This window comes from Pogona vitticeps, chromosome 2, assembly GCF_051106095.1.
Source record: "Pogona vitticeps strain Pit_001003342236 chromosome 2, PviZW2.1, whole genome shotgun sequence".
Taxonomy (NCBI): Eukaryota; Metazoa; Chordata; class Lepidosauria; order Squamata; family Agamidae; genus Pogona; species Pogona vitticeps.
This window is the reverse complement of record NC_135784.1, coordinates 232,746,270-232,773,055: the sequence shown is the minus strand read 5'-3', so window position 1 is coordinate 232,773,055 and position 26,786 is coordinate 232,746,270. Positions and strand designations below refer to the sequence as shown.

The window sequence follows — 26,786 nt, the reverse complement described above, 5'->3', positions numbered from 1 at the left end:
TGGATAGAGCTTTAAAGTTAAAGTAGTACTGATTCAGTTTCAAGTGATTAGCAACCTGTGATTTACCTACTGTATATTAATCAGATGTTACCCTCCCTGATCAAATAAATAAGTTTCAAAAGTACAGTGGTGCCTTGCTTAACGATGTTAATTGGTTCCAAAAAACCCATCGCTATGGGAAAACATTGTTAAGCGAAACACCATTTCCCATAGGAATGCATTGAAAACCGGTTAATCCGTTCCAATGGGAACGGATTGCCGTCCTTAAGCGAAAATCCTCATAGGAAACATCGCTAAGTGAAACAATGTTTCCCCCAAGAGAAAGCCATTCAAAAGCACTGAAGCCGGCTTCAATGCTTTTGAATGGCTTTCCGATGTCTGTTTTCGCTCATTTTTAAGTGTCTTAAAATGTTTGAAATCTGTTTTAAATGCCTGGATTCGGTAGTGAACCTTCTGAAACATGTGCAAACTTAATTTGGTTTTGTTCTGAGTCTTCGTTAATTTTTGGTGATTTCCCCCCCCCCCCATTTAAATCCATTGAACGGACAGTTCAATGGATTTAAAGGGGAAAAACAAAAAATCACCAAAAATTAACGACGACTCAGAACAGAGCCAAATGAAGTTTGCATAGGTTTCACAAGGTGCACTACCAATTCCAAGCATTTAGAACAGGTTTCAAACATTTTAAGACACTTTTAAATGAGTGAAAACAGACATCGGAAAGCCATTCAAAAGCACTGAAGCCGGCTTCAGTGCTTTTGAAGCCCTTTCCGATGTCCGTTTTCGCTCATTTAAAAGTGTCTTAAAATGTTTGGAACATGTTTTAAATGCTTGGATTCGGTAGTCCACCTTGTGAAACCTATGCACACTTAGTTTGGTTTTGTTCTGAGTCTTCGTTAATTTTTGGTGATTTTTTGTTTTCCCCATTTAAATCCATTGGACGGACAGTCCAATGGTTTTCAATGAGGGAAAAAACAAAAAAATCACCAAAAATTGTTCTGAGTCTTCGTTAAGTTTGCACATGTTTCAGAAGGTGCACTATCGAATCCAAGCATTTAAAACAGGTTTCAAACATTTTAAGACACTTTTAAATGAGCAAAAACGGACATCGTTAAGTGAAATTCCCCCATAAAGAACATCGTTAAACGATGGGGAAATTTCCTCAAAGAAATCCATCGCAAAGCGAATACATCATTAAACGAAGCAATCGCTAAGCGAGGCACCACTGTACACATGTCTCCTTGAGTGAATGGTATTGAGACAGCAATACCTGGTGACAACGAAGAAGGAAGAAGAGCGAGAAGCTTGTGAAGGCCTGGGGGGATAGGGGCTTCAGAGGAGACCGCCACAAATGTATTTTCAAAAAGCCCCTAAAAATTAAAGGAAGAGGGCTAAAAGGGTCCAAAATGGAGGCAGAGGCAGGTAGGCAGGCAGCAATTCAAGATTGACAGCACAAGGAACTCGGCACACAGTAAAAACTAAAGTAACGAGCACTCCTCATTGAAATCCAGGCCATTTTACAAATTCAAAATTCCCACACATACCCCCCACCAGATGTACTGATTGTCTGCTGAGAGCCCTTGGAATGCTATTGGATTAAAAATTTCTCAGCCAATCTGACATGAAGGGTAGAGTAAGATTATATAAAAAAAGGAATACCCTTTCTTCTGTAAACATGGATCACTTGCATTTCAGAAGCTCTCTTTTAACAATTGATGAACACAAATTTCATGTTTTCGATCTTTCATTTAGACCTGAAAGGCTCATTCCTAATAAACAAACTGAGGAAGTTTGTGGAATATATCTTTGCCCATGCCAATTCCTGAGTCTTACTTCCCAGGATTACACCCTGAAAATTTTATTGTAAGAATGGATACCAAAAGCACAATTTTCATCTGGTATGCTTCTTCTCTTCTTAGTATAACACTCATGAGAGACATGGAGGAATTTTTCCTTTATGTTTGTTAGCCTCTTCAAAAGTACAGAAGTCTTTTCATTTTACGAACCAGGAACATTCACCTTCTGCTGAGGGCATAGCTAACATCCATCGGCTTCCAAAACTCTATTAGAACCCCCCAGCTTTTCACCTTTGCTTCCAACAAGCAAAATTTCACCCTGGTAGGAAACATTTTGATGCTTTTTTACAACATGCAGGCCTCTGCTGTTTCCCAGCACTTCAGATGTTTGCTACTTTTTGTGCCTTTAAAAAGTAGTATGATTTGTGACAAAACAATTAATGCTTTCTGCATCTCTCTGCTGAGTAAAAAAACTACAGTTAGAGTATTTCTGCCAAGTACAGAAATCACTTTCTGCTAGTAAAGACCCAGGAATTTGTCAGAACAAAGCTGGCAATTCCAAACCTGTGTAGAGCTTTTTGATTCCCCACATCATCTGTTCCTTGGCCTCTTATTTTGACTCTCCCCATTTGCATACGTAGCAAGTGTTTTTTAACCTGGATCTACAGTGGTCAGCCCACATGTCTTTCTGCCTGGGCACCCAGGCCTTGAGTATTAGCCAATTAGCTGTTCAGGATGTTTTCAAGAGCAAGAGCAGCTTCAGAGAAGAAAGGAAAAAGAAGTGGCTAGGAAAAATGGAAGAGTGAGCCAAGCAGAGTCCTGGCAAGTATCTCTGTCAACCAGCCAATTAACTGTCTGGAAGAAAGATGCAGAGGGAAGATCTCAGTCAAGCATATAACCAGAAAGTGCAGATCAGCACAATGGATCACCTGAGCTAGCATGTGGGGAGGCGAGGAAAGAGCTGTAAATGGAATCTTCCCTCTCACATAATCTGACTAGAATATCCTGATACCTCCTGGAAATGGAAGATATCTGTATGAACAAGTCAATAACTGGGAAAGAGCCCATGATCTGGCCTATTTGCAGTGCACTATCAGCAAAATAAGCAAACGAGAAAGCTGATATTATAAGGTGCAGCCTTGCCAGGGTTACAGAGTAGAATCCAACAAGATGCAGTTGCTGGCTAACCAATGTGAGGCAGACTAACTAATATTGGAGTTCCTACAGATCAAGCACTGCTTCCATCATCCAGCATTTATTCAAGAATCTGCTTTTAGTCCTTCTGATTATAGTCTTTTTTTTTCCAAACTGCTAAAGTGGCTCCTGGCCATTGTCTATTACACAGTGCTTGTCTCCATGTTCTCCTGCCCTAGACAAGACCCTTGACCCCCTGCAGGCCATCTGTGGTTTCCTAACTTCCTTTTCCTCAATTTCTTGACTTTCCTTCACAGAAAAAGTACATACAGTGGGACCTCGACTTACGAACATCCCTACCTGCGAACGATTAGAATTACGAACGGCTCCGTCCGCAAAAATCTACTTCGACTTGTGAACTGAGCCTGGACCTACGAATGAAAAAAAGGCAGGGGGAAAAGGGTGGGAAATTCAAATTCCCCCTGCCTTTTTTTTTGTTCCATTCATACCGTTGGTGGTGAAGAGGCTGCTCTTTTGCCAGGCTTTCCCAGGGAGTAGACCGGGCCTACCAACGCTGGGAAGCTTGGGCTGGCTGGGCGCTTGGGCGCTCGCCCCCAGCCGCAGTGGAGGCAGCGCAGCACCGGGAGGCTTCGGACTGGTAAGTCCTTTTTTAAAAGCTGTTCTGTGTGGTTTAGGATGGTGGGTTTGGACGGGGGGGGGTTATGTTTGTGTGTTTTGTTTTCGGATTTGTGTTTTTTCAATTTTTTTTTATTTATTTTTTTCCAGTTCCAGTGTGGGACTTGCTCTGTTTATTTTTATTTTAGTTTTTTTTTTTTTGAAACACTGGAATGGATTAATCCCATTCCCATGCATTTCAATGGGAAATGGTACTTCGATTTATGAACGTTTCGACTTACTAACGCCATTCCAATACGGATTAAGTTCGTAAGTCAAGGTACCACTGTATACTCTTATCTGTCTAGCACCAATACATCTGCTGGCAACATTTCCTGATAGCTGCATGTTCAACACTAGTAGGGAAATATGGCAAACAATGTTGCTCCTTTGTTTAGGATAACAAATAGGTACAAGCTAAAACTCATTTTAATCTGACAATGGAGGAGACCTACTGAAATGAATGGCACTCTAATGGTGCCTTCAATCCCAGTGAGCTCATGACAGGAGTTTGTGAACAGAAGGAAAATTTCTGTAGCCATTGGAAGCATAGGCCAGATGTGATCAGCCACTGTGTACACAAGGAGAAGAAACATGGTCAGTGAGCAGACTGCTGGAATGATCTGCAGTATCTGTGCCATGTCTGTTTTCTTTACTGCTGATGTTTTATGGTATACCTGCAGCAAGTACAAGTCAGAGGCCTGCCTATATACACAAGCTCATCAGAGAAGATAAAAGTATTCTTGAATTGGGCAGAGCAGAATCTTCTGGAAGAGCAATAGAAGGGAGTAGCTGCTAGGCAGGAGAAAGAATATCAATGCTGGTGGCAAGCACTCAGAAACAGGGAAGCCAAACTACCTCTGCAGGTAGTAGACTGTCCTTCATCAGTTTCTGAAACAGAGTTTGAATAGCCAGCTATCAGGCATGGTTTAGCTGTGAATTTCTACATCAAGGCTGGAATTGTTGTCACTTAGGGTATCTTGCAACTCTACAATTCTATTATTCTGTTTATTACAAGGTATCTAGTTGATTTCGGTGTATCTGCTCTAAGTAAAAGTAATTCCTCTCACACAATTATTAGCAGTTATTACTTATTAACAGGACACTCTTCCTCACGATAAACTTCTACTTTATCATAAAAGTATGCACTAATTCTCTAATGCTAATGAAATACACACTTTGTGTTCCTTGTTCCTTAGTCTTCCCATGGAAGCTCTTTTTACAATGCTTCACTGTTATTATTAGCTATTACTTAATTAGTGTTTTCGTAACTGGTAAGACAACAAGATTGCAGGTAGCAGTGAAATGCTCAGCATGTACATTAGACTAAGTTTTGCAAGTGGCTTGCTTACTTTAGCGTTTGGAAAGAATCAATGTCTGAACATAATTTCAGACGGAACTGATCTGGACCAGCAGAGACAAAGGCTTATGAAAACATGTATAAGTTGCTAGGTAGGATGCAGTAATCTTAGACTTCTGTTGGCTCAGACCTAAAATACAATGAAATATGCATTTCCCCATCTGCTGCCTCTTTATTTTATTTACTGATTGCAGTATATTATATTTGTATGTAGTATATGCCAGGGCCTCTAATTGTTTCAAAGCAGTCTTACAGGCAAAGATTAATTGTTCCTGTAGATAATTAAGATCACAGTCTTCAAAGATGAGTCAAAGAGAGGAGAATCAAGAGAAGAAGAGTGGAGAGAGAAAGTAATTGTTCTTGCATCACTGTTGATATAAAAATGATGCAGGTTTACCAAGTATGTGGCTTCATTTGTGGAGAAGTCCTCTCTATTTAATTTGGTTTTACAATCTACAGGTAATAAATACCTTCTCCCTTACCCTTATGAAACAGGGCACTATGGAGAAAGTAACAACCAATAATTTCAAAGTTTTGAGGCTTGGGGCACCTTTTTATAAAAACAGAATGGGGAAGAAAGGAGAAAGAAAGAAAAGGAGGGGCAGAGAAAGGAAGAAATACATTTCCTTTGTCACTGGCATGGAAACAACGGATGAATGTTCCAAAGATTTTATGGCCTTGTTGGTTTTTATGGTAGGACTGGAGAAGGGAAAAGAAAGGTTACTTACCTGTAACCATGGTTCTTCAAGTGGACCTATGTGAATTCACACAATTGGGTTCAGTCTGCGCCTGCTCAGGACTCCTTGGAATATTCTAGAGCTTTTAGAAAAAACAACATAGTTGAGAATTGCCCCTACAGCGCATGCTCCGCCCACCTCAACCCTCAGTTCCGTTTTATCCGCCAGTAATAAGCTAGAATGCATGAATTCATAAAGAGTGACGGATAGAGGGGAGGTAGGGCGGCATGTGTGAATTCACAGAGATCCACTTGAAGAACCATGGTTACAAGTAAGTAACCTTTCTTTCTTCATTGTGGCCTCTGTGAATGCACACAATTGGGTGACTAGCAAGCTCACTTACCAGATGGAGGGCTGTCACTCTAGTATCAATGTCAAAACTGCTCTCCCAAATTTCGCTTTCTTCTTGGCTTGGATGTCTAGTCTATAGTCCATCACAAATGTGGACACTGTTGACAAGTAACTACTCTGCAGATGTCAGAAACATCGACACCACGCAGGAAGGCTGTATACGTTGCCATTGCCCTGGTCAAATGTGCTCTCAGACCCTCTGGAAGGGTATTGCTGTGAGTTCATAAGCAAGAGCAACAGTGGAAACAAGCCACCTTGAAATCGTGGAAGGAGATGCAGGTGATCCTTTACATGGGACACAGAAAGACAGAAAAAGCCTAGGAGAAGTACGAAAGTCTTTAGTCCGTGATGTGTAGTACGCCAAGGCCCTACGGACATCTAAAGAATGAAGCATATGTTCTGTCTCTGAAGAAGGATCAGGAAACAAAGTCGGTAGAATCAAAGGTTGGTTCAGGTGGAAATCGGAGACAACTTTGGGAAGAAAGGAGACATCAGGGTAGAGGAGCACTTTATCATGGAAGAATTGTACATAGGGAGCATCTGCTCTTAAAGCTGCAAGCTCACTGAAATTGCCACTTCCCGTTCCGATTCTGGTCTTCCAAGCGGCACAGCAGCCACTGGTTTCTTCCCCACCCCCTCATTTTGGGCACTCCGGCCAGAAAAGGTTTGCCTCTATTGCCCTAGACAAAATAAACAACAGTCGTGACCATCCAAAAAGGGGAGCTTACAAGTACACGACACGTACCGTCTAAAGGGAACCAAAGGGGACATAAAGTGGAAGAATAAAGGGTGTTCTGTAAACTCACAAAACCGAAGGTGAACCCAATGCAGCCCAGGTCAAAACCAATGATATATAAATAACCCAAAAGTATAATCTAAAGGAATAGGGAGACAGAGTGGTCAAAGACAGTCCAAGTCGGCACCAGAATAACACCAGTATCAAAGCCAGTCCAAAGTAGAAAGCACAGGAACGGTAACAGTCTGAGTCTCGACACAAAAATTTCCAACCAGAAAAAAGGGATGAACGCAAGGGGCAACGGGAAGTAGGAATAGCGAGAAAATCGTAGTCAGTTAGTCCGGGTCTAAACAGTATAACCTAAACAGTAGAATCAGTAAAACGCTAGCTCTAAATCGAGAAGTTCCGTACGCCACGGCGGTAAAATGGAACTGAGTGTTGAGGCGGGCGTAGCATGTGCTGTAGGGGCAACTCTCAACTATGTTATTTTTTCTAAAAGCTCTAGAATAGGAGTCTTGAGCGGAGCAGACTGAACCCAATTGTGTGCATTCACAGAAGCCATGATGAAGAAGATATTGTCTTATCTTGTATTGGAAGCCGCTTAGAGTGGGCCGTTGCTCCAGATAGGCGGGATATAAATCAAATTTTTAAAAAAGGAAGAAAGTAATAACATAAATAGGTATTTATTCACATTACAGTTCGGCATTTGTCTTAAGGAATTCCTATTTCTTTTCATATTACTTGAGCAATTTCATACTCTTAACATAGAAAACAAATTGGTTTTAGAACCTCTTCAGAAACTCATGTTTTTCCTGGACAGCAGCATTACACTGAATCAGACCAAAGGCTTACATTTTCTGGAAGCCAAAAAACAAGATTTGAGACAAATAATTTTTGTATACGTTATTACGGTCAAAGACCAGTAAAACCAAATCAATATAAAATAGATACATATAATTATTGTTAAGTAAAGTTGGGCAAGGTAATAAAATTCCATTAAAACATGATAAAACAACCCCTTCTTTCCAATTAATAACATAATATATCCTTAATATAGGTAAAACTTCAGGCAGTGTTATATTAAAAACATTATACTGTCCATCTAAAATCACCTACCCAAACATCTGTTTACACTAATCTACGACCTCTGGCGATTGTTCAGACCAAATTTGTGAGAGCCATTCTTGGAGTTCCACCTTGCAGTTCCAATGTGGCTCTTCGCTTAAGATGTCGGGTTAATATCCATTAAAGCAGAGGTCAAAGTCCTTATGCTGAAATACTGGCTTAAACTGATTTTTTCATCAAAAGGCTTGGCCCCACTGATTCTACTAGATTCCTTTCAGTCAAAGTGGAAGAAGCATATAACAGAAGAGATATCGAAAATTGGCTTTTCTCCCAGTATACTTATAGCAATGGGTCTTACAGATGCCATTAAAGCGGTGAAGTTAAGGGTACGGGACACTGAACTACAGGACCATCTTGGCCAGTTAAGGAAATATAACTTCCTTAAGAAATCTGCTTTTATTACCTCCTCGTATTTAGCCAGCACTATGTCATCTAAAGTCATAAGGGCTTTTACGCTAGCTAGGCTTAATGTACTACCTTTTAAGCTTCTGGAGGGAAGATTTCGAGACAAATAATCATTTCCTGCTATCTCCTAGCAACAGATATTCAGATTCTGGAGACAACATACAGTCATCATAAACATGTATGCTAAGGATGGGCAACAGGCCTCCGGCATACAGTACTTTTAACCTTCTAGTACTCCCAGGGCCCCCAATACACAATTAAATCTTCTGGAGGTAAAACTGCTCAGAAATTCCCCTTCTTCTCTGGAGGTGCCCTTAAGGCAATTCTTTACAACAGTCCCAGCACCCCTAGATCTCCTATATCCCCAGTTCAATATTTTATAAATGGGTTGGTTTGTTGTTTGATCTGAAAAGATTTCCTAAATGCAAAGTAATAGAAAGATGAAATTCTGCATGAATTCTACAGAAAACGATAGGTAACATCACAAAAACCTAGAGCCTTTGGTTTGTTGGCTGGTTGTGCCCCCTAAAGATCTCCAAACACACGTTTGAACAGACAATATAGATTTCCTAACTGAATCACTCAATTGCTTAGATCTCAAAACTAGTTCCTCTAAAACTGTTATCTAGCTTTTACTAGTGCCTTTTAAAGTTGATAGAAATTAAATGAGAACCTGGAATATGAGAGAGAGAGAGAGAGAGAGAGAGAGAGAGAGAGAGAGAGAGAGAGAGAGAGAGAGAGAGAGAGAGAGAGATCAATGCAGAAAGAAGAATCTGACGACCAGAGAGAACAGAGGGCACAGGGGAAAAGACGGATCTAATTGATTTTTAATTCAATACATTGCTAGTTATCAAAGATATAAGATTATATGTAGCATACTGCCTACAATCCTGTTTAGATGTTAATCAATATGTTTTAATGCTCAAAAAAAGCAATTACCATGCACAATTTAGGATTATCTGATATATAAAGAAAAAACTACTTCCAAAGGACCTGTGTGCTGCACATGCAACATGTTGAAATCAGTTTCTATCATGGCCCAAGGCAACAAATATATACCATCGAACTTCAACAAATTAATACATGCCTCTTATCTAGGCGCAATTGTCATAAGGCTCTTAGATGAAAATCACAGAATTACAGCTTACAGCCAGGACAGAATGACAACAGGTACCACTCAGGGGGATGGGGATGGGACTTGCACGTAAATCTTGACTTCAAGAAAAGTTGTAGCTTTAGGAGGAAGAAGTGTTGTTGGTTAAATCCTTTATTTGACAGTGACCCAGAATAAACAAAGCACTTTCCTTTTTAGCACTTTACCTGCGACTCATCCTTGGTGTGCAAGAGTAAAATGTAGCAAAATATGATGGAGGTGGGATGGGCGGCACAAAATCTTCTGCATCTGAAGCATGGCTTTGTTCTTCCACTTCTCCTGCATAAACCTGGGATTCTTCCTAACAAAATAAAGTATTATTTTTAATGATCTACACATAGCAATTCTTTGCTTTATAAAAGTTAAATTGTTCTTTGCACTCACTTACTATGCCGGATCTTCTTGTTGCAAATATCTGTAAGTAACGAAGGGCAGCAGCTACTAAACATACTGTGGTGGTCAAGGCATTCAAAGCACAAAGAGCAAAAAGAACTTTCTGTAAGACAAAAAGAAGGATAACAGAAGTAACAAACAACTACAAAGAAGACCAATATATCATTTTGTTTTGTTTTGTTTGACAATGGACATTTTCTGCAAAGATACAAACATAATTATTTTGACTCCCAAACAATGGAAGCTGCCTGAACTTTTGTCTAAACTAGATTGTTCTCACTATGGGATATTTCCCATTCTTGTCTCCAAGATCCACATACAAATACACGTACTGTACGGAAGGCAAGTTACTGTTCAAATACTCTCATGTAGCTTTCTCATATTCCTGGAATTCTGTTCTTTGCACTGAAATATAAACAAATATAATAATGACTAACATTCCACTAATCCTGTTGTGATGGAACTCTGACCAATCTGCTGGTTAACAGGGAAGTAAGGTCACTGGCTGGGTGGTACATGTAGCCAGCCTATCCTGGAGCTTGAAGAAGGAGGGAGCTGGAGGGTTGGAGAGTGATGAGAAGGAGAATATAACTGAAGAAAAAGGATTGCTGTTGGGTTGTTGTAACTGAAGAACTGAAGCTTAGATCCATTCCCAAGTTGATGTTGATGTAATAAAAATATTTCATTTTTCAACTACTGGGTCTGGCGTGATTAATGGCTGGTATCAAACACATTGCTGAAAGTTATTTTTTAAATATGAAAAGCCTGGGTTGGAGCTTGTCACACTTATAATGTTTGTTAAAAATTATGATTATTTCCACAGATTTTCTGGATCATACTAGATCTAGCTGCTACTCATGTGGCTCTAAGAATGCACACTGACTAGAATGCTACTGGTGTTCAAGTAAGGTTTGTGTAGACATGGCTATCTGACGAGGTGCCAGGGTACATCTTGGCTGTACAAATGGGCACATAACCAGGCTCACAACAGCATCATCAGGGTCATCAGGGGTGTGGGGCTTTGTGCCATCAGTACGCTGATGACACCCAGCTCTACATCTCCTTTTTCTCCAACCACAGTGGATGCTGTTCTGTCCCTTCAGCGCTCCTGGAGGCTGTACTGCAATGGATGCAGGAGAATGGACTGAGGCTGAACCCAGACAAGACGGAGGTCATGAGGGTGGGTGGCCTCTCCATTGGTGGTTTGGGAAACTCCCTCACTTTCAGGGGAGTGACTCTCACTGCGAAGAGTGAGGTTCACAGCTTGAGGGTCCATCTGGAAGGTGGCGACAGTGGTCCACTCTGCCTATTTCCATCTTTGGCAGATTGCCCAGCTGCGTCCCTATCTTGATGTTGGGGTGCTCACTACTCTGGTCCATGCACTTGTAGTCTCAAGATTAGACCACTGTAATGCACTCTACGTGGGGCTACCTTTGAGATTGATGCGGAAGCTTCAAATGGTGCAGAATTCGTTTCCGCATTGATTTCAAAGTTTTAATGATTACATATAAAGCCCCAAATGGTTTAGGACCTCGATATGTAGCGGAACGCCTTCTCCCACCTAGAACTACCCAAATCACTCATTCTAGCCAGGAAGGGCGGCTGAGGGGCCTAACGCCGAGGGAGGCCCAAAGAGAAAGAACAAGAAACTGGGCCTTCTTGGCAGTGGCCCCTCGACTTTGGAACAGTCTGCCCCCAGAGATCTGTCTGGCTCCTTTGCTGGGTGTTTTCAAGATCAAACTTAAGACCTGGCTCTTTAGGCAGGCTTTCCCTCCTATCATCACTTGAATATTTTTCCCATCTTGAGTTATATTACTATTGTTGTTTTTTATTTTATTATATTGTTTTATTGTTAGCCACCCAGAGTACACTGCATGGTATAAATTTAATAAATGAATAAATAAATAAATCATGCCCCATCAACTAGTCAGTTAGCTGTGGTAAGTTATGCAAACAATATACGTAGAACTCTGGCCACTATTTTTTAATGGTAAGACATGCCTGACAGTCCATGTCTATTTTTTTGTTTGCAGTGGCTTGCAGATAGCAAGGCTCCACAAGAAGCCCAAATTCACAAGTTTTCTTTCAGGACCACCCTACATTACTGCTTTCCCCTAAGTACCAGAATTTCCCCCAGAAATAACCAATGCAAAATATTAAAATAACAGTGAAAGCCAATGTGGAATTGGAAGCCTGACAATTACTGTTCACTAAATTAAGAGTAGGGGGAAGAAGACAAATTAACTATCAGTAGTTAACTCTTTTGAGGGTATCATAAATATCAACATCAAAGGTCAACAGGCTGCCAAAAACAGATATTTATGTATGTGGTAGAGATGCTCAGTAATTGCAGCTTTGTGGGGCCAGAAATAAGGAACGTCACAAAAACACAGCTAATTGTAGATCCACAAGTGACAGTGTTCAATTTGTTTATGGACCCCAAGAGAAATCTTCTGAATGTGATTATATGCTGGAAAAAGAATACAGCTTTATTCCTCAACCAGTGGAGTATGAAGCAATGTCTAGCAGAAAAATAGAGAGGTTACTTACTTGTAACCATGGTTCTTCGAGTGGTACTCTGTGAATCCACACAAATGGGTTAAACTGCGCCTGCGCAGGACTCTTCAGAATATTCTAGAGCTTAAATAACTGACTAGAATGTTTCCCATGGTGCCCATGCCCCACCCACCCGTGGTACCTCACTTCCAAACATCCGCCATTGTCATAGCTCTGAAAATTACAAAGCTCTTGACAACCCGTGTGGATTCACAGAGTACTACTCGGAGAAAGAAAGGTTACTTACCTGTAACCATGGTTCTTCAAGTGGGCCTCTGTGAATTCACACATATGGGTTTACCTGCGCTGACGTTCTCGGAGCATTCCAGAGCTAAAAGTAACAATTTTATGGGACAATCGCCCAAGAAGCACATGCTCCTCCAACCCAAGATTCCCCTCAGTTCCTGTAATTTGTCCGCCAGGCACTAGTTATACCACAATAAGATACCCGTGACGGACAGAGGGGAGGATGGGTGGGTAGTATGAATTCACAGAGGTCCACTTGAAGAACCATAGTTTCAGGTAAGTAACCTTTCTTTCTTCTTCGTGGCCTCTGTGAATACACACATATGGGTGACTGGCAAGCTTCATTTATTGGCTGGTGGGCCGTCCCGGTAGGAAGGATGCCAACACAGCTCTGCCAAATCCAGTGGTATTGCGTGTTCCTACGGCTAACCGGTAGTGCTCCGCAAATGTGGAAGGCACAGATCATATTGATGCATAATAGATGCCAAGAGACTCGATTCTACTCTAGATGTAGTCGAGGCAGGCAACACTCTGTGGAGCGAGCCTAAAGCTGATTAGACGGTGAGTCGTCTGGCCGCTGGTAAGCCATAGACACAATCTGGACCATCGATATAGAGATGGATAGGATGAAGCTGGGCTTTCGAAGTGAGAGGTCTGAAAGCATAAAAAGAGGCTATTATTAGTTCCGAAGTTCTGATAGTGTCCAGACAAAATGCTGGTGAGCATCTTACATCAATATTATGGAGCATGTGCTCTAGAAGCGATGATGGTGGTCTGCGGAATGATGGTATGATCAAGCATAGATAAATATGAAATCTAGATGCTCAGACTAGGAATGGCACATTAAAGTAGGAAGTCACTTCATCAGGAGTGAATAAAGGTGGATCGGATTACAGTCCAGCCACGTCGCTGGTTCCTATGGCAAATATGACTGCCGCTAGGAAGGCCATTTGAGAATAAGCAATTTGGCATTAGAAGCTAAACGTGCTACAAAGGCCGAGTGATTTCAGAATGATGGATAGACCATTGAAGAACAATATGTTACATGGAGGACGGTGGCACTGAGTCCTCTGTGAAGACGTTTGGGCATAGAACGAGACAAAAGTCCTACTGGACCAGAATCATCTGGTCAATTGGCAACAGTAACAGATATATAATATTGCAAAGTATAAAGAGAAAGGTCAAGTAGGTAACACTTCTAAAGGAAGTTCGTAGGGTAGTTCTTTGTTCCAGATATGAAAAAAGATTTTAATCATTTACATATAGACATCGAGTCCATGGTTTTCGAGCTCGATCGTGCACTGATGTCAAAGTGGTAATATTCTCCAGACTGTGAAGTTCATGGACGATAGATCCGGATGGTAGACCATCCCTCCCTCCAAAGTTAGGAGGTGAGGAACCAGAAAGAACTGACTTGTGCCTGTCAATATCAACCTGAACAGGCGAAGTAGGGCTACCTTGGTCATCATGGAGGTAGTTGGATCACATCCGATTAGGAATGATGGTGATGGAAGACTGTCCCTAGGATAAAAGGTATCAAAAGGTATCGGAGGGAAGAGTTATGGCAGACTCCTTGTGCACTGCCATATGAACGCGTCCCCGATGGTGTCCTTGTCCGCACCTGTACAGGAACAATAGAATCTGTAGTTGGCATTCAGACCCCAGCAAATACATTGATGGTTGGTACTTTCCAACAGCGACAGCGTTGAACTTGCAGTTATTTGGAATAGTGATCCTCCACATGGTCGAACAGCAAAGATACCACTATAGGAGTGGTTCAAGGTTGAGTTTGGCTTGCTGTGGCACTGAGGTCGTGGAGCAATGAATCCGGGGAGATGATTGCTTTGTATAGGTTTTTTTGTTGTTGTTTACAGAAAACATACGCTACAGTACCAGTATAGGTAGACGTCTATATCTTGCAGGGGAAGGTTTTGAAACTGATGCCTTGTACTTTGTGGAAGACCTTGTAGACGCTGAAAATCGAATGGTAGAATACATATGATAAGATTTCTGAAATCAAAGCTGGTACGGATGACTTCGTCCTTTCTATGTATATAAAAGTATAGGAGTAGAAGCCATTGCACAAGCCTGATGTTGGATCTCGAATTATGGCATGCGTGTCCAGGAGGCAAGACCTCTTCCTGGATGGTATGGAAAAAGAATAAGTCTAAGGTTACTGAAAAGACATAAGACATAAGACATAAGAAATTTATTTGTCATTGCACTCACAAGTGGGTGCAACGAAATGAGGTGCTCTTCCCCAAGGTAAAACTGGACAACACCACTACAAAAAAAAAAAGTTAAAAATATGCACAACACTCACCATACAAATATAAATACCCCGTTTCTCCCAGCAATTAAAATTCCACCAAAAACTTATGACCCCGCATTTAAACTCAATACTGCACTTGGGTAAAAGCTGTTCTTGAATCTGCTTGTCCTTGCTTTCAATACCCTAAATCTCCTTCCCGATGGTAATAATTTAAAGAGCTGATGTCCCGGATGAGAGGAGTCTTTCAGTATGTTAGATATCTTCCTCTTACATCTGTTCTTATACAATTCTTCCAAAGAGGGGAGTGAACAGCCAATGATGTTTTGGGCCGTCTTAATCACCCTTTGAATTGCCTTTTTCTCTGCCACTGTGCAGCTCGTGAACCATACACAGAGACAGTAGGATAATATGCTCTCAATCGAACTCCGATAGAAGATAGTTAACAAACTCTCAGTCAATTGCTGCTTTCTAAGGAAACAAAGTCAATTTTATAATGTAACCTTGAAAGACGTGGTGACATCCTTGAATAAACCGAGTTTTCTGGGAGTTTGAAAATCCCGATACGGTTGAAAGGAATATGGGTAGACTGAGAAAGGGACGAAAGGGCTATCGACCCATATATATGTTAGTTGCTTTCCGTATTGTGTGTAAAAATTCTTTCAAGTGTCATCAGTCTAGACTGAAGAGACTGTTGCCATGCAATGGGAGGTATTCAATACAGTCCTTTGCATCCCTAATGAACCAGGGGATCCTAACTAGGTGAACGTTCTATCGAAACTTAGGATGCCACAGTAGTTGAAGCCCTTTGTGTGTCTAGCTGCAATACTGTATTGCCCTGCTAGAGCCGTGGTCTTGGTGTGAGTAGTTATAAATTTTGTTGTAATGGATTCTAAGATAAATAGACCATAACTGGCCTTGGTAGGCGCCTATCGTGACTGATCGTTGGGCACATGAAGCCGAAGCGATCAAGTTCATCAATGTTTCCATATTCTTATTAGCAGGGCTCAGGGAAATCATTTCTTGCTTTGAAGAAATTTGCTCTGCGATGATTAAAGTGGGACTGGTGTCATCCTAAATTCTTTAAATATTATTTCCTTGTACCTTCTACATGTTATACCTTCGTCCTCAGATCCATAAATAGGTCTGGAAAAGGAGGTTCCTCCACTCACAACGAACAGGATGCGGTCAACCGAGAAGTGAGCTGTGCATATACAAAGAGCACACTGAAGGTGACAGAAGATGATCACGCATCGCATCATGTTGAAGGGAGATAGTTGGAGGAGTGAGATCCGAGATTATGCTCAGAATTGGCAAATGTACAATTCGAAGCCAGGACCGGTCGTGTTTGGTCATAATGGGCTTAGACCCAAGATGGACTGGAACCTGGGAAGCATCTATTTCCGTCGAAGTGCTAATATGGTAGAAAAAACAAGAACAAAGTTTTGTGCAAGTTGCAACCGATCCTGATGGGCTTCAACGTAAAATGACAGGAATCATCTTTCCATGCCGAAATATAAACATGGTGGAGAAACGGGAACTTCAGGTGAACTGTGTCCAGTCCAATTAGAATAGGCTTTGAGAGGCATTTTCCCATGCCAAAGCGTTGAAGTTCCAATGGAAGGTGAAAATATTTATCTTGCCCACATCAAGCCTGGTCCTAATAGGCTTGAGGAGAAAGGAACTAGTATATGAGCAGCATCGTTTCTTGCTACAGTAATGATATGTCAGTCAAGGCAGATCAAATGGACTTCGATGTCAGACTACCTGGCATAAGGGGAGGATTCTCCCATACTGAACTGCTGAAATGGTGGGGAAAAACGGAAGCATTCAGTTTGTCTATCTCGAGTCCAATCATAGCATGTTGTGACATGAGATGAATCGGCATATGAGAAGTATAGAGCCATGGCGAAGTGTAGCTTGTCCATGTTGAGCCTGACCCAGATGGGCTTGGTATGAGTGGACCAGCATATGAGAAATATTGCTCCATGCCAAAGTATAGCATGTACATGTCGAGCCCAATCAGAATGTGCTTTGATATGAGATGGGTTGGCATATGAGAAGTATTGGTCTATGCCGAAGAGTAGTTTGACCATGTCGGGCCCAACCAGAATGGGTTTTGATACAAGATAAACCGGCATATGAGAAGTATAGTTCCATGCCGAAATGCAGTATGTCCACGTTGAGACCAACTAGAATGTGCTCTGATATGAGATGGACCGACATACGAGAAACATCTGTCTATGCGGAAGTGTAGTTTGACCATATTGAGCCCAACCAGAATGGTCTTTGATACAAGCGGAACCGGCATATGAAAAGTATTGTTCCATGCCAGAGTGTAGCTTGTCCGTGTGGAGCCAAAGATTGGCTTTGATACAAGATGGACTAGCCTTGAAGAAGTATTGTTCCATGTTGAAGTATAGTTTGCCCATGTCAAGGTCGACGAAAGTGGGCATTGATATGAGGCCAACCAGCATATGAGAAGTATTGTTCCATGTCGAAGTGTAGCTTGTCCATGTAAAGCCCAACCAGAATGGGCTTTGATACGAGATGGACCAGAATAGGAGAAGTATCGTTCCATGCCGAAATATAATTTGCCCGTGTCGAGCCCGACCAGAATGGGCTTAGACATGAGATGGACCAGCATATGAGAATATAGCTCAATGTTGACATGTAGTTTGTCCATGTCGAGCCCGACTAGAGTGGGCTTTGCCATGGGATAGACCGGCATATGAGCATATAGCTCGATGCCAAAGCGTAATTTGTCCATGTGGAGCCCAACCAGAACGGAATTGACATGAGATGGACCGGCATATGAGCATATAGCTCGACGCCAAAGCGTAGTTTATCCATGTTGAGCCCGACCAGAATGGGCTTTGACATGAGATGGACCGGCAAATGAGAATATAGCTCGATGCCGAAGCGTAGTTTGTCCTTGTTGAGCCCGACCAGATGCTGGGGACAAACTGAAGTGTTTAGTTTGTCTCTGTCGTTCCTCATGTGAGGAAAGAAGAGCCTCAAGGTTGAGAATCTGGACTGTCAAATGCCCATCCTAATATAGGGCTACAATGGGCCATGGCCGGACTGGATGATAGCGCAGTCACTGAATGGCCAGTTGGAAGACAGAGGTTACTGGGCGATCTTGGAGTGTATGCAGGTGGATCATGCAATGTACTCTCTCTTTCAGTGGCAATACGCCGATGTCCATCGATGATTCACCAGTCTCTCTCTGAGACCTGCCTCTCTTTCTCTCTCCTCTTCTCGTGAGATAGAGGAAGAGCCTCGAACTCCAACTCCGGAACGTCAAATGCCCGCCCTCATGTAGGGCTATAATAGGCTACGGCCAGACTGGACGGAAGCACAGTCATAAATGGCCAGTTGGAGGAGAGAGGTAATTGGACGAAGTTTGTGCAGTGCGCAGTCGCACATCCTCTTTCTGAGGCAAAATCACTCCATCGAAGAATCCTCTGTTGTGGTATTGAAGGGTTCTCTCATGGGTAAATGGGATAGCTATGTGAGAGGAACCGGACTGTCCTTCGATCTATTTCTCTTCGAAAAGCGGAATAAAAGGCAAACTTGTATAAGCGAGTCCGCGCGGCTGCATCTGGGTAAAACGTAGTTCACTCAGGCAGAAGAATCATAAACGTGCCTGAGAATCAAATGGGGCCCAGGAGGCCAGAAAAGGCGGGAAAACTTGAAAGAAATAGAAAGGTTGAACCGAAACGAAAAACAACTCACGGGGGATCGTAGACTGAATAACTGAGAAGGGGAAGTATCCCATTAAAAGGGAATTGATGAATAACTAAGGGGAAAAACCCTGTGGAAATAGCTCTATATCTCTGTAGAACTTTACAGCACAGCGGAAAAAAGGAACTGAGGGGAATATTGGGTGGGAGGAGCATGTGCCTCTTGGGGGATCGTCCCATAAAATTGTTACTTTTAGCTCTGGAATGCTCCGAGAAGGTCAGCGCAGGCGCAGACTAAACCCATTATGTGTGTATTCACAGAGGCCACAAAGAAGTAACCTCTTTCTTCTTCGTGGTCTCTGTCAATGCACACAAATGGGTGACTAGCAAGCTCACTTACCAGAAGGAGGGCCGTCATGGTAAAACTGAAGTCAGCACAGCCCTTCCAAAACTTGCTTCCTTTTTGGCTCTGACATCCAGCCTGTAATGTGTCACAAAGGTAGACCAAATAGCTGATCGACAAATGTCAGAGACTTCAATGCCACGAAGCCAGGCAGTAGAGGTAGCCACAGCTCTAGTGGAATGTGCCTTCAATACATCTGGTGGGGCTTGCCAACCAGCTCATAGGCTGAAGCGATGGCAAAAACTATCCATCTGGAAACTGTCTGAGAAGAAACCAGATAACCTTTTTGAGGATTGCGGAAGCAAACAAACAGTCTAGGAGATTTGCGGAAGCCCTTAGTTCTAGAAATGTCAAAGGCCAAAGCCTGACGAACATCAAGAGAATGGAGCATGCGTTCAATATCGGAAAAGAGATTAGGAAACAACGTTGGGAGGATCAGAGGTTGATTAACATGAAAACTCGAAATCACCTTAGGGAGAAATGACACATCAGGATATAAGATGACCCTGTCCGGGTGAAACTGTATATACAGGGCATCAGACATAGTGCAGCCATTACTTGCTCTTTGTGCAGATGTAACAGCCACAAGAAACAAAGTCTTAACTGAAAGAAGTTTTAGAGGGGTAGAAGCCATAGGTTCAAACGGTGGGCACGCAAGAGCCCGCAAAATAGTCTGAAGAGACCATTGAGGGATTGGAGGCCGTACAGGTGGATGAATGTTACACAAACCTGAAGGAACCTCTTCATGATTGGGTGTGAAAATAAACAGGAAGCGTCTGAACCCACAGGCTGACAAGAAACAATAGCTGAAATATAAACCTTTAGTGTAGAATGTGCCAGCCCTAGATCAAATAACGTAGGAAAGCGAGAAGGGTATCTAACAAAGTTGAAACAGCCAAAAAAACCGTCCAGAAATAGCCAACTTGGTAAAAACAGACCACTTATAAGAATATAACAATTTGGTTGAAGGCTTTCTAGCTCTGTCCAACACTTCCTTTATACTGGTAGAATCCTCCATACTGTGAGATGAAGCGACTCGATCTCGGGGTGACAGACCTTGCCTCCGTCCCGAGTTAGGAGGAATGGTTGGGATGCAGTCTCAGGAAATTGGATGCAATGGTCTTGAGGCTGGTAAACCATGGTTGCTGAGGCCACCATGGAGCTACCAGAATTGCATTGGCTCGCAACTGGCGGATCGTGATAATCGTCTGTTAAATGAGCGGGATGGGAGGAAAAATATAAAGAAGGACAGCATTCCAAGTCACCATGAAGGCATCGCCCAAGGAGCCCGTGCCTCTCCCTGCTCGAAAACAAAACTTTTTGCATTTTGCGATGATCTGAGTAGCAAAGACATCAATGGTTGGTGTGCCCCACCTGTTGCAGATATGGGAGAACAGAGTTGTTGAGAACCCACTCATGAGTTAGAGTGGTTAGCTGGCTCAGGAAATAGGCCACATTGTTGTCCTCTCAATACATGGATGGCAACCGGAAATATGTGGCGATCGTAGCACCACACCCAAAGGTGGATCGCTAAATACAGAAGGGACAAAGAGTGAGTGCCTGCCTGCTTGTTTATGTAATACAGAATGGTCGGGTTGTCCATAGCCACCTGTACTCCACGACCGACCATGAGAGGATAGAAAGCGCAAAGAGCCTTGATTACTGCCAACATCTCAAGACGGTTGATATGCATCAGCTTCTCTGAGCTGGACCACAGGCTGTGGATCTTGTGAACGCCACAATACGCACCCCAACCTGTTGAGCTGCCATCCGTTGTGATCTGGACTGTCAGCTGGAGGGGCCTGAAGGGTCGGCCAATTAGAAGATGCGGCACGGAAGTCCACCACATCAGTTGACTTGCTAACTCTGGAGTCACACATAGGCATTTGGCAGGGTTGTCTAATAGAGGATTAAACTGAGACAGGTACCACACCTGCAGAGATCGCATCTTCGACCGAGTGTGAGGAAAAACAGACGTGGTGGAAGCCATGGGGCCTAAAAGATGTTGCGTGTGATGAGCAGAAAACCTGGCGTATGGGCGGAACAGATGAATAGCCCGGCTCAATTTGTAAATCATTTCAAAAGGAAGGAAGACCCTGGCTCTGTTGGAATTCAAGCGAGCCCCAAAGTAGTCCATGGTCTGAGACAGTTGAAGATGGGACTTCACAAAGTGGACCTGGAGGCCTAGATCTGCCAGAGTTTGTCAAGCAAAATTTGTATCCTCCTGTGCCTTGGTGTAAGAGCCAGCAATGATCAACCAGTCGTCTATATAAGGAAAGACCATGATATTGTGCAGACACAGGTATGCTGCTACTGGAGCCAAACACTTTGTGAAGGTCCTTGGTGCGGTTGCAAGCCCAAATGGTAGGGCACAGAATTGGTACACTGACTCCATGAAGATGAAGCAGAGATATTTGGGATGACGCTCGTGGATAGAAATATGAAATTAAGTGTCTTGTAAATCTATCACCACAAACCAATCTCCTGAAGAAAGAAGTGGAATGACCGACTCTAAGGTGACAATTCGGAAATGCCTTGGACGAAAGTAAGTATTGAGGAGCTGGAGATCTAAGATCGGTCGTAGTCCACCATCCTTCTTGGGAACTGTAAAATATCAGGAATAGAAGCCGTCCAGTGCTTCTTGAAAAGAAACGCGTTGAATAACATGCTTCTGGAGAAGAACACAGGCTTCATTTTCTAGAGCAGGTGAGTAAGCTGTGACCTTGAGGTGACTTACAGGGGGAAGATCTGAGAACTCTAAAGGTAACTAAAGTGTATGATGGCTAGCACCCAAATATCTTTGGTGATGATAGACCACTTGTCAAAAAAAGGGAGCTAGCTGGGGAAGGTGGGATAAACCGATGGAAGGATTCAGACGAGGACAGACAAAGATATTGTTTATTCTTCTTGGCAGGGCGATGGAAAGCTTGTCAACATTGACCAGAAGCTTGTGACTGGAAAGAGGTGGTAGCAGAAGAAGACAGAGGAGGATTTGATCTTTCTTGAGCAGGAGTTTTGTAAGGGTGATAGATTTGATCATAAGATTGCTGTGAGTGAAAGGCCTATGCCACTGATAACATTGGTATTGGGGCTGCTGGACATAATAAGAGCGAGCTGTCTTCCGGATCTTATGTAAATTGTCCATCACCTCATCCATTTTCTCATTAAAAAGGCCGACACCATCAAACGGGACCTCTTCAAAGCATTGTCATTGATTTCTGCTGAATGCAGCCAAGCGTGCCTCCTGAGAGCAATAACCAATGTCATGGCCTTGGATGCTGCATCAGCTGTATGACGTGATGCCAAACGTTGTTTAGCCAGCATCAATGCTTCCAGGTGAACATTGAGAGAAGCAGTCCTAGTTTCTTCAGGAGCAGCTTGAAGAACTGGCAAAACTTTGTTCCATAATTGCCTCTGATAGGCACCTGCCTGCTAGTTAGAAACTCTCATTACAAATGAAGCCAGAGAGTAGAGGCGACGGCCCAGTTCATCTAGTTTGCAGCCTTCCTTATTGGTAGGAGTGACCTTAGAACATTTTCCAACCTTTGATTGATTGGATTACACTATAATGGAATTCAGTGCAGGGTGCCTAGTGAGGAAAGTAGTGTTGCTGCCGTGTGTCCTGTAATGATTTTCAACACGTCTAGAGATTTGAAGAGACATAGATAGTTGATTCCATGATTCCTTTATGAGATCCAACATAGCTGGAATAAAAGTCAAACTCAATGGGGGGAATTTATCTTGGTTTATATCATTGAAAACAAGGTCCTGTTTGGGAGGAAGAGGTTGCTCTATATCAAGTTCCACTGATTTGGCCATGGTGATAATTAATTGCAAGTATGACGTAAAGTCCTCAGATGGAGATGGGGGATGAAGATTAGCTACATCTGAATCGGTGTAGGTAAATTTGAAGAGGATTCCCTAGATGCCTCCGAAGGCGAGTCCTCCTCAAAGACCGATGAAGCCAAGGGACCTCTAGAACCTCTATTAAGAGACAGAGGTGGTGAAGGTGAGCAAGGATGAGATGTCGATTTGAAGGCTGGAGCTCGGGGAATTGATGCAGAAGTCTCCATTTCAGGTGGCTAAGCGGCTCTAGAAGACACAGCCTGACAAGATGACTGAGCGTGAGACGCTTTCAGGTGGGATACTGAGGGTGACAGTATCGATGCAGCCCGAGAACACTTCACAGGACAGGATGATTTATGATCCTGTTGCGGTAAGTGGCGCTTAGTAGCAGGCTTCGAAGTCATAGGGTCGAGCTGGAAATAGGCTCGATGCTGACGTTGAGGCAGCAAAGGCGATTGAGATAACCCAGATGGGGAAGCATATCACACCCTCTTGGGCCTGACATACCCGTATTTTTCGCTCCATAAGACGCACCTTTCCATAAGACGCACCAATTTTTTAGGAGAAGAAAACAGGAAAATATAATCTGTTTTCTTCGCTCCATAAGACGCACAGACTTTCCACCCCCCTGTTTTGTGGGGGGAAAGTGTGTCTTACGGTGCGAAAAATACGGTAATGGTCAGTGTCATAGAAGAGATCAAGATCGTCCCCATGGTACCGACGTCGACCACCATGCCAATCAATTTCTACATTAAGTGGCTCTTCATATTCAGCGAAAGCATGACATTGAGATGGACGTGGAAGAGCTATGACCTCCTGATGCTGAGGGTGCTGTCGGCCTGGAGAAACATGTCGACATTTACGCGGAGGGGATTGTTGTGGTGACACCTCAGAGTTTGACAGTTGAATCACTGTTGCCTGCCCGATTGACATAGGTCTCCAATGGGCTGAGGCCGGCATGGAGATTGCATCAGCCTCAGAACAACCATGACTTGGAGACAGGCTCAGAATCAATACCGACGTCTGCATCTGCGGCGGTGGTACAAAGCTGTCCCCTTCAGAAAGTGAGGCAGGTGAAGGCAGGGACACTCGAACTGGATGGAGTTCCTTAGGTTGAGCAGACTTAGATGACTGTTTAGCCTTCTTACATTTAACTACCTCCTTCTTTTTCTTGGGGTCTTTAACAGATGGTGATTTCGATATCAATGTTGACACTGATGTTAACAACTTCTTCGACTTAGACACCTTCGAAGAAGCTCTCAAAGAAGGGGTAGCAGGAGCCAGGGAAGCAGCAGGATCGAGATGAGGAGTGGGAGGAGCACGAGTCACGGTAGGTTCCATGGCTGCGCAGCTCAAAGGTGTTAACGATTTCTCCCAAAGATATGAGCTGAGTCACTGTAAGCAGAGCTTAATGGCAGGTTTGGTTAATTTTTTACGCTCCTGATAGGAGTGGGGCTGTTGTCTCTCCCCCTAGCAGAATAAACAGCGGTTGTGGCCATCCGTGAAGGGAATCTTGTTGGCACATGATGTACAGCGTTTGAATGGACCTGACGAGGCCATAAAATTTGGCGAGAACAGGGGAAGGAGGGGGGAAGGAAAAAGAGGAAAGAACTCACGGGGAACATTAACTATTGCAGTCCAGGATCAAAAGCCAAGAAGACAAAAGACCAAAGTATCAAGGCAAAGTCAATAATCCAAATCACAAACGGTAACCAGTCCAAAGGTTACAAACCAGACACAACGGTAGCCAATCCAAAATGCAAGAATCATAAATCAGGTCAGTCCAAGTCAAAATACTCCAGAGATCAGAAAAACGTAGTCAAGAAACCAGGTCAGGATCAAAACCAGAAGACTTGAAATAATTGAAAACAGCTCTAGGCATCACGAAAGAGTCCGATTGCAGTGGTGGCAAAAAGGAACTGAGGTACCACGGGCAGGCGGGGCATGTGCATCATGGGGAATCATTCTACTGGTCAGTTATTTAAATGCTAGGATATTCCTAAGAGTCCTGCGCAGGCACAGTTTAACCCATTCGTGTGCATTCACCGAGACCACGAAGAAGAATAACCAGATCAGTAAGATCACTGACACTTTTGCAGTGGCTTGATGTGTACATCATCAGCTGAGAAACTTGCTGTGCCCCACTCCCTGGATCACAACCTTGGAGAGGACTGGTTAAATATTGATAACTCACCTATCAATGTGAATGGATATGGCACTCAAATGTTTTTGTTATTTCCTATTATTTGTATAAAGGTTCACTTGATCGATATTGTGAAACTGATGGACCCTGGATTTGATCCTGTTAATTTTGATTTTACCATGTTGATCTTGTTTGTTATGCTATAATACTAAACAGATTAACCAATATAGAGAGAAAAACTGAATTAAGATCCAGCGTGTGTCAGTGGACTGTGGATTAGGCCCTCTGTGTCTGTTATCCACATTGGGGAATACACTTCCACAGATGTGAATGGGAGCTTTTTTCCCTATGCTCAGGGGTGGGGGTGAGCCAGACAACAATGGGGGATCAAAGTTTAAATACCCCTTTGCTTTACACCAGTGTCCAAATAATGGCTGTGCATAATTATTTATGAAATGGACACCTTTTACTCAAGGGGAAATGCGAATAACCTAATTTATTGTATTATATTGGTAGGTCTTTAGGAATATGATTGAGTTTAACTGGGGTCTAATTCAAGAATTGATCAGTGTGCTGTAAGCATGAGAATTTAATGTTATTGACTACAAGTCCTAGAATTCTATAGGAATTCTCCCAGCCTGAACTGCTTACATAAGTTTTCGATCAATAATAAATGCTTACAGGAGCTTTCAATCAACTCAATTTGACACTTCTGTCAGTGCCATGATGATGCTTTGAAGAGCAGAGCATTATGGGACTGCTGGTAGTATTTTGAAAGGTGCCCTATATGCAGCCTAATAGGTAGGGAAACTACCAGTTCCATAATGCCTTGCAGTTCCCCTGGAGCCCAGCCCACTTCCCCAGCTTCACAGCAAAGAGGTGCTGAATGGAGGTGATTAAAAAGTCCTATACAGTAAACACTTTAAATTTCTGGCAAGTTCCCAGAATTGTAGTCAGGGAAATTCCTAGAGAATTCTGGGACATGTAGTCAAAAAGACACAAAAGTTCCAATCCTGGTGTGCTGTCACCAGGTTTACAAATCAATGGAGAAAACTCTGACCTATTCTTATCACTTAAGAGTTTATACTACATATATCTTATGTTACGTACTCTCTCTCAGCTTCACCCACTCTTCAGGCCTTGAACAAGAAATAATGGAAAGTGCTTGAGGAGAAAAAGCAATATGCTTGAAAGTAGTTAGAATTACTATATATCAAAGATTTATATGATACCATTATATATTTTTACTAAAGTTTATTCACTGCTATTGCAACTAATATGAGATGACAATCTCACCTTGAGTAAAAGATGAACTGCACTACATGACTGGAGTGGATACAGCTTCAGCGCATTTTCTTTCTCTGTACATTTTGCTGGCAGAAATTCTTCACAACAGAAACAAAACCTATTTTCACCCATGTCAATCTTTAATATTCAGAAGGGGAGTGAGAATTATAAATTAGTAACTTGAAAGCAAATTTTACAATACACTATCAAAAAGCAGCCGAAATCCAGTAATATGCTGCAAGCAGAGTAAACCCATTAATCAATGGAACTTGCAGAAGAGTTGACTCACCAAATCCCCACTGATTTAATGGACCTACTCTAGTTGTGATTTACTACTGGATTTCAGCCACTGTGTATCCACAAAGCAAATCAAAAAACTGAAAACCACAAAAGCTCACTGCTCTAATAAATATTATCCACACAAATGTTATACATAAGAGAGAGTAGGTAATGAATATGTAATATTTTACTCTTTAGTCCACATT

The 26,786-nt window shown here is 42.6% G+C and overlaps 1 protein-coding gene across 4 annotated transcripts in view; it reads right to left on the bottom strand.

The window, feature by feature from the left end:
• Nucleotides 1-26,786, bottom strand: part of ENTREP1 (endosomal transmembrane epsin interactor 1) — an 80,265-nt gene that overhangs the window by 41,344 nt on the left and 12,135 nt on the right. For 2 of the 4 annotated variants that reach the window (XM_072992189.2, XM_072992190.2), the window contains 2 exons: nt 9,861-9,968; nt 9,640-9,773 (listed from right to left, as the gene is read on the bottom strand). In XM_072992189.2, the coding sequence (XP_072848290.1) occupies nt 9,640-9,773; nt 9,861-9,968 (242 nt within the window). Of the gene's footprint in view, nt 1-9,639; nt 9,774-9,856; nt 9,969-26,310; nt 26,440-26,786 lie in introns of all 4 variants that reach the window. The other 2 variants (XM_072992187.2, XM_072992188.2) reach the window with 2 other exon arrangements.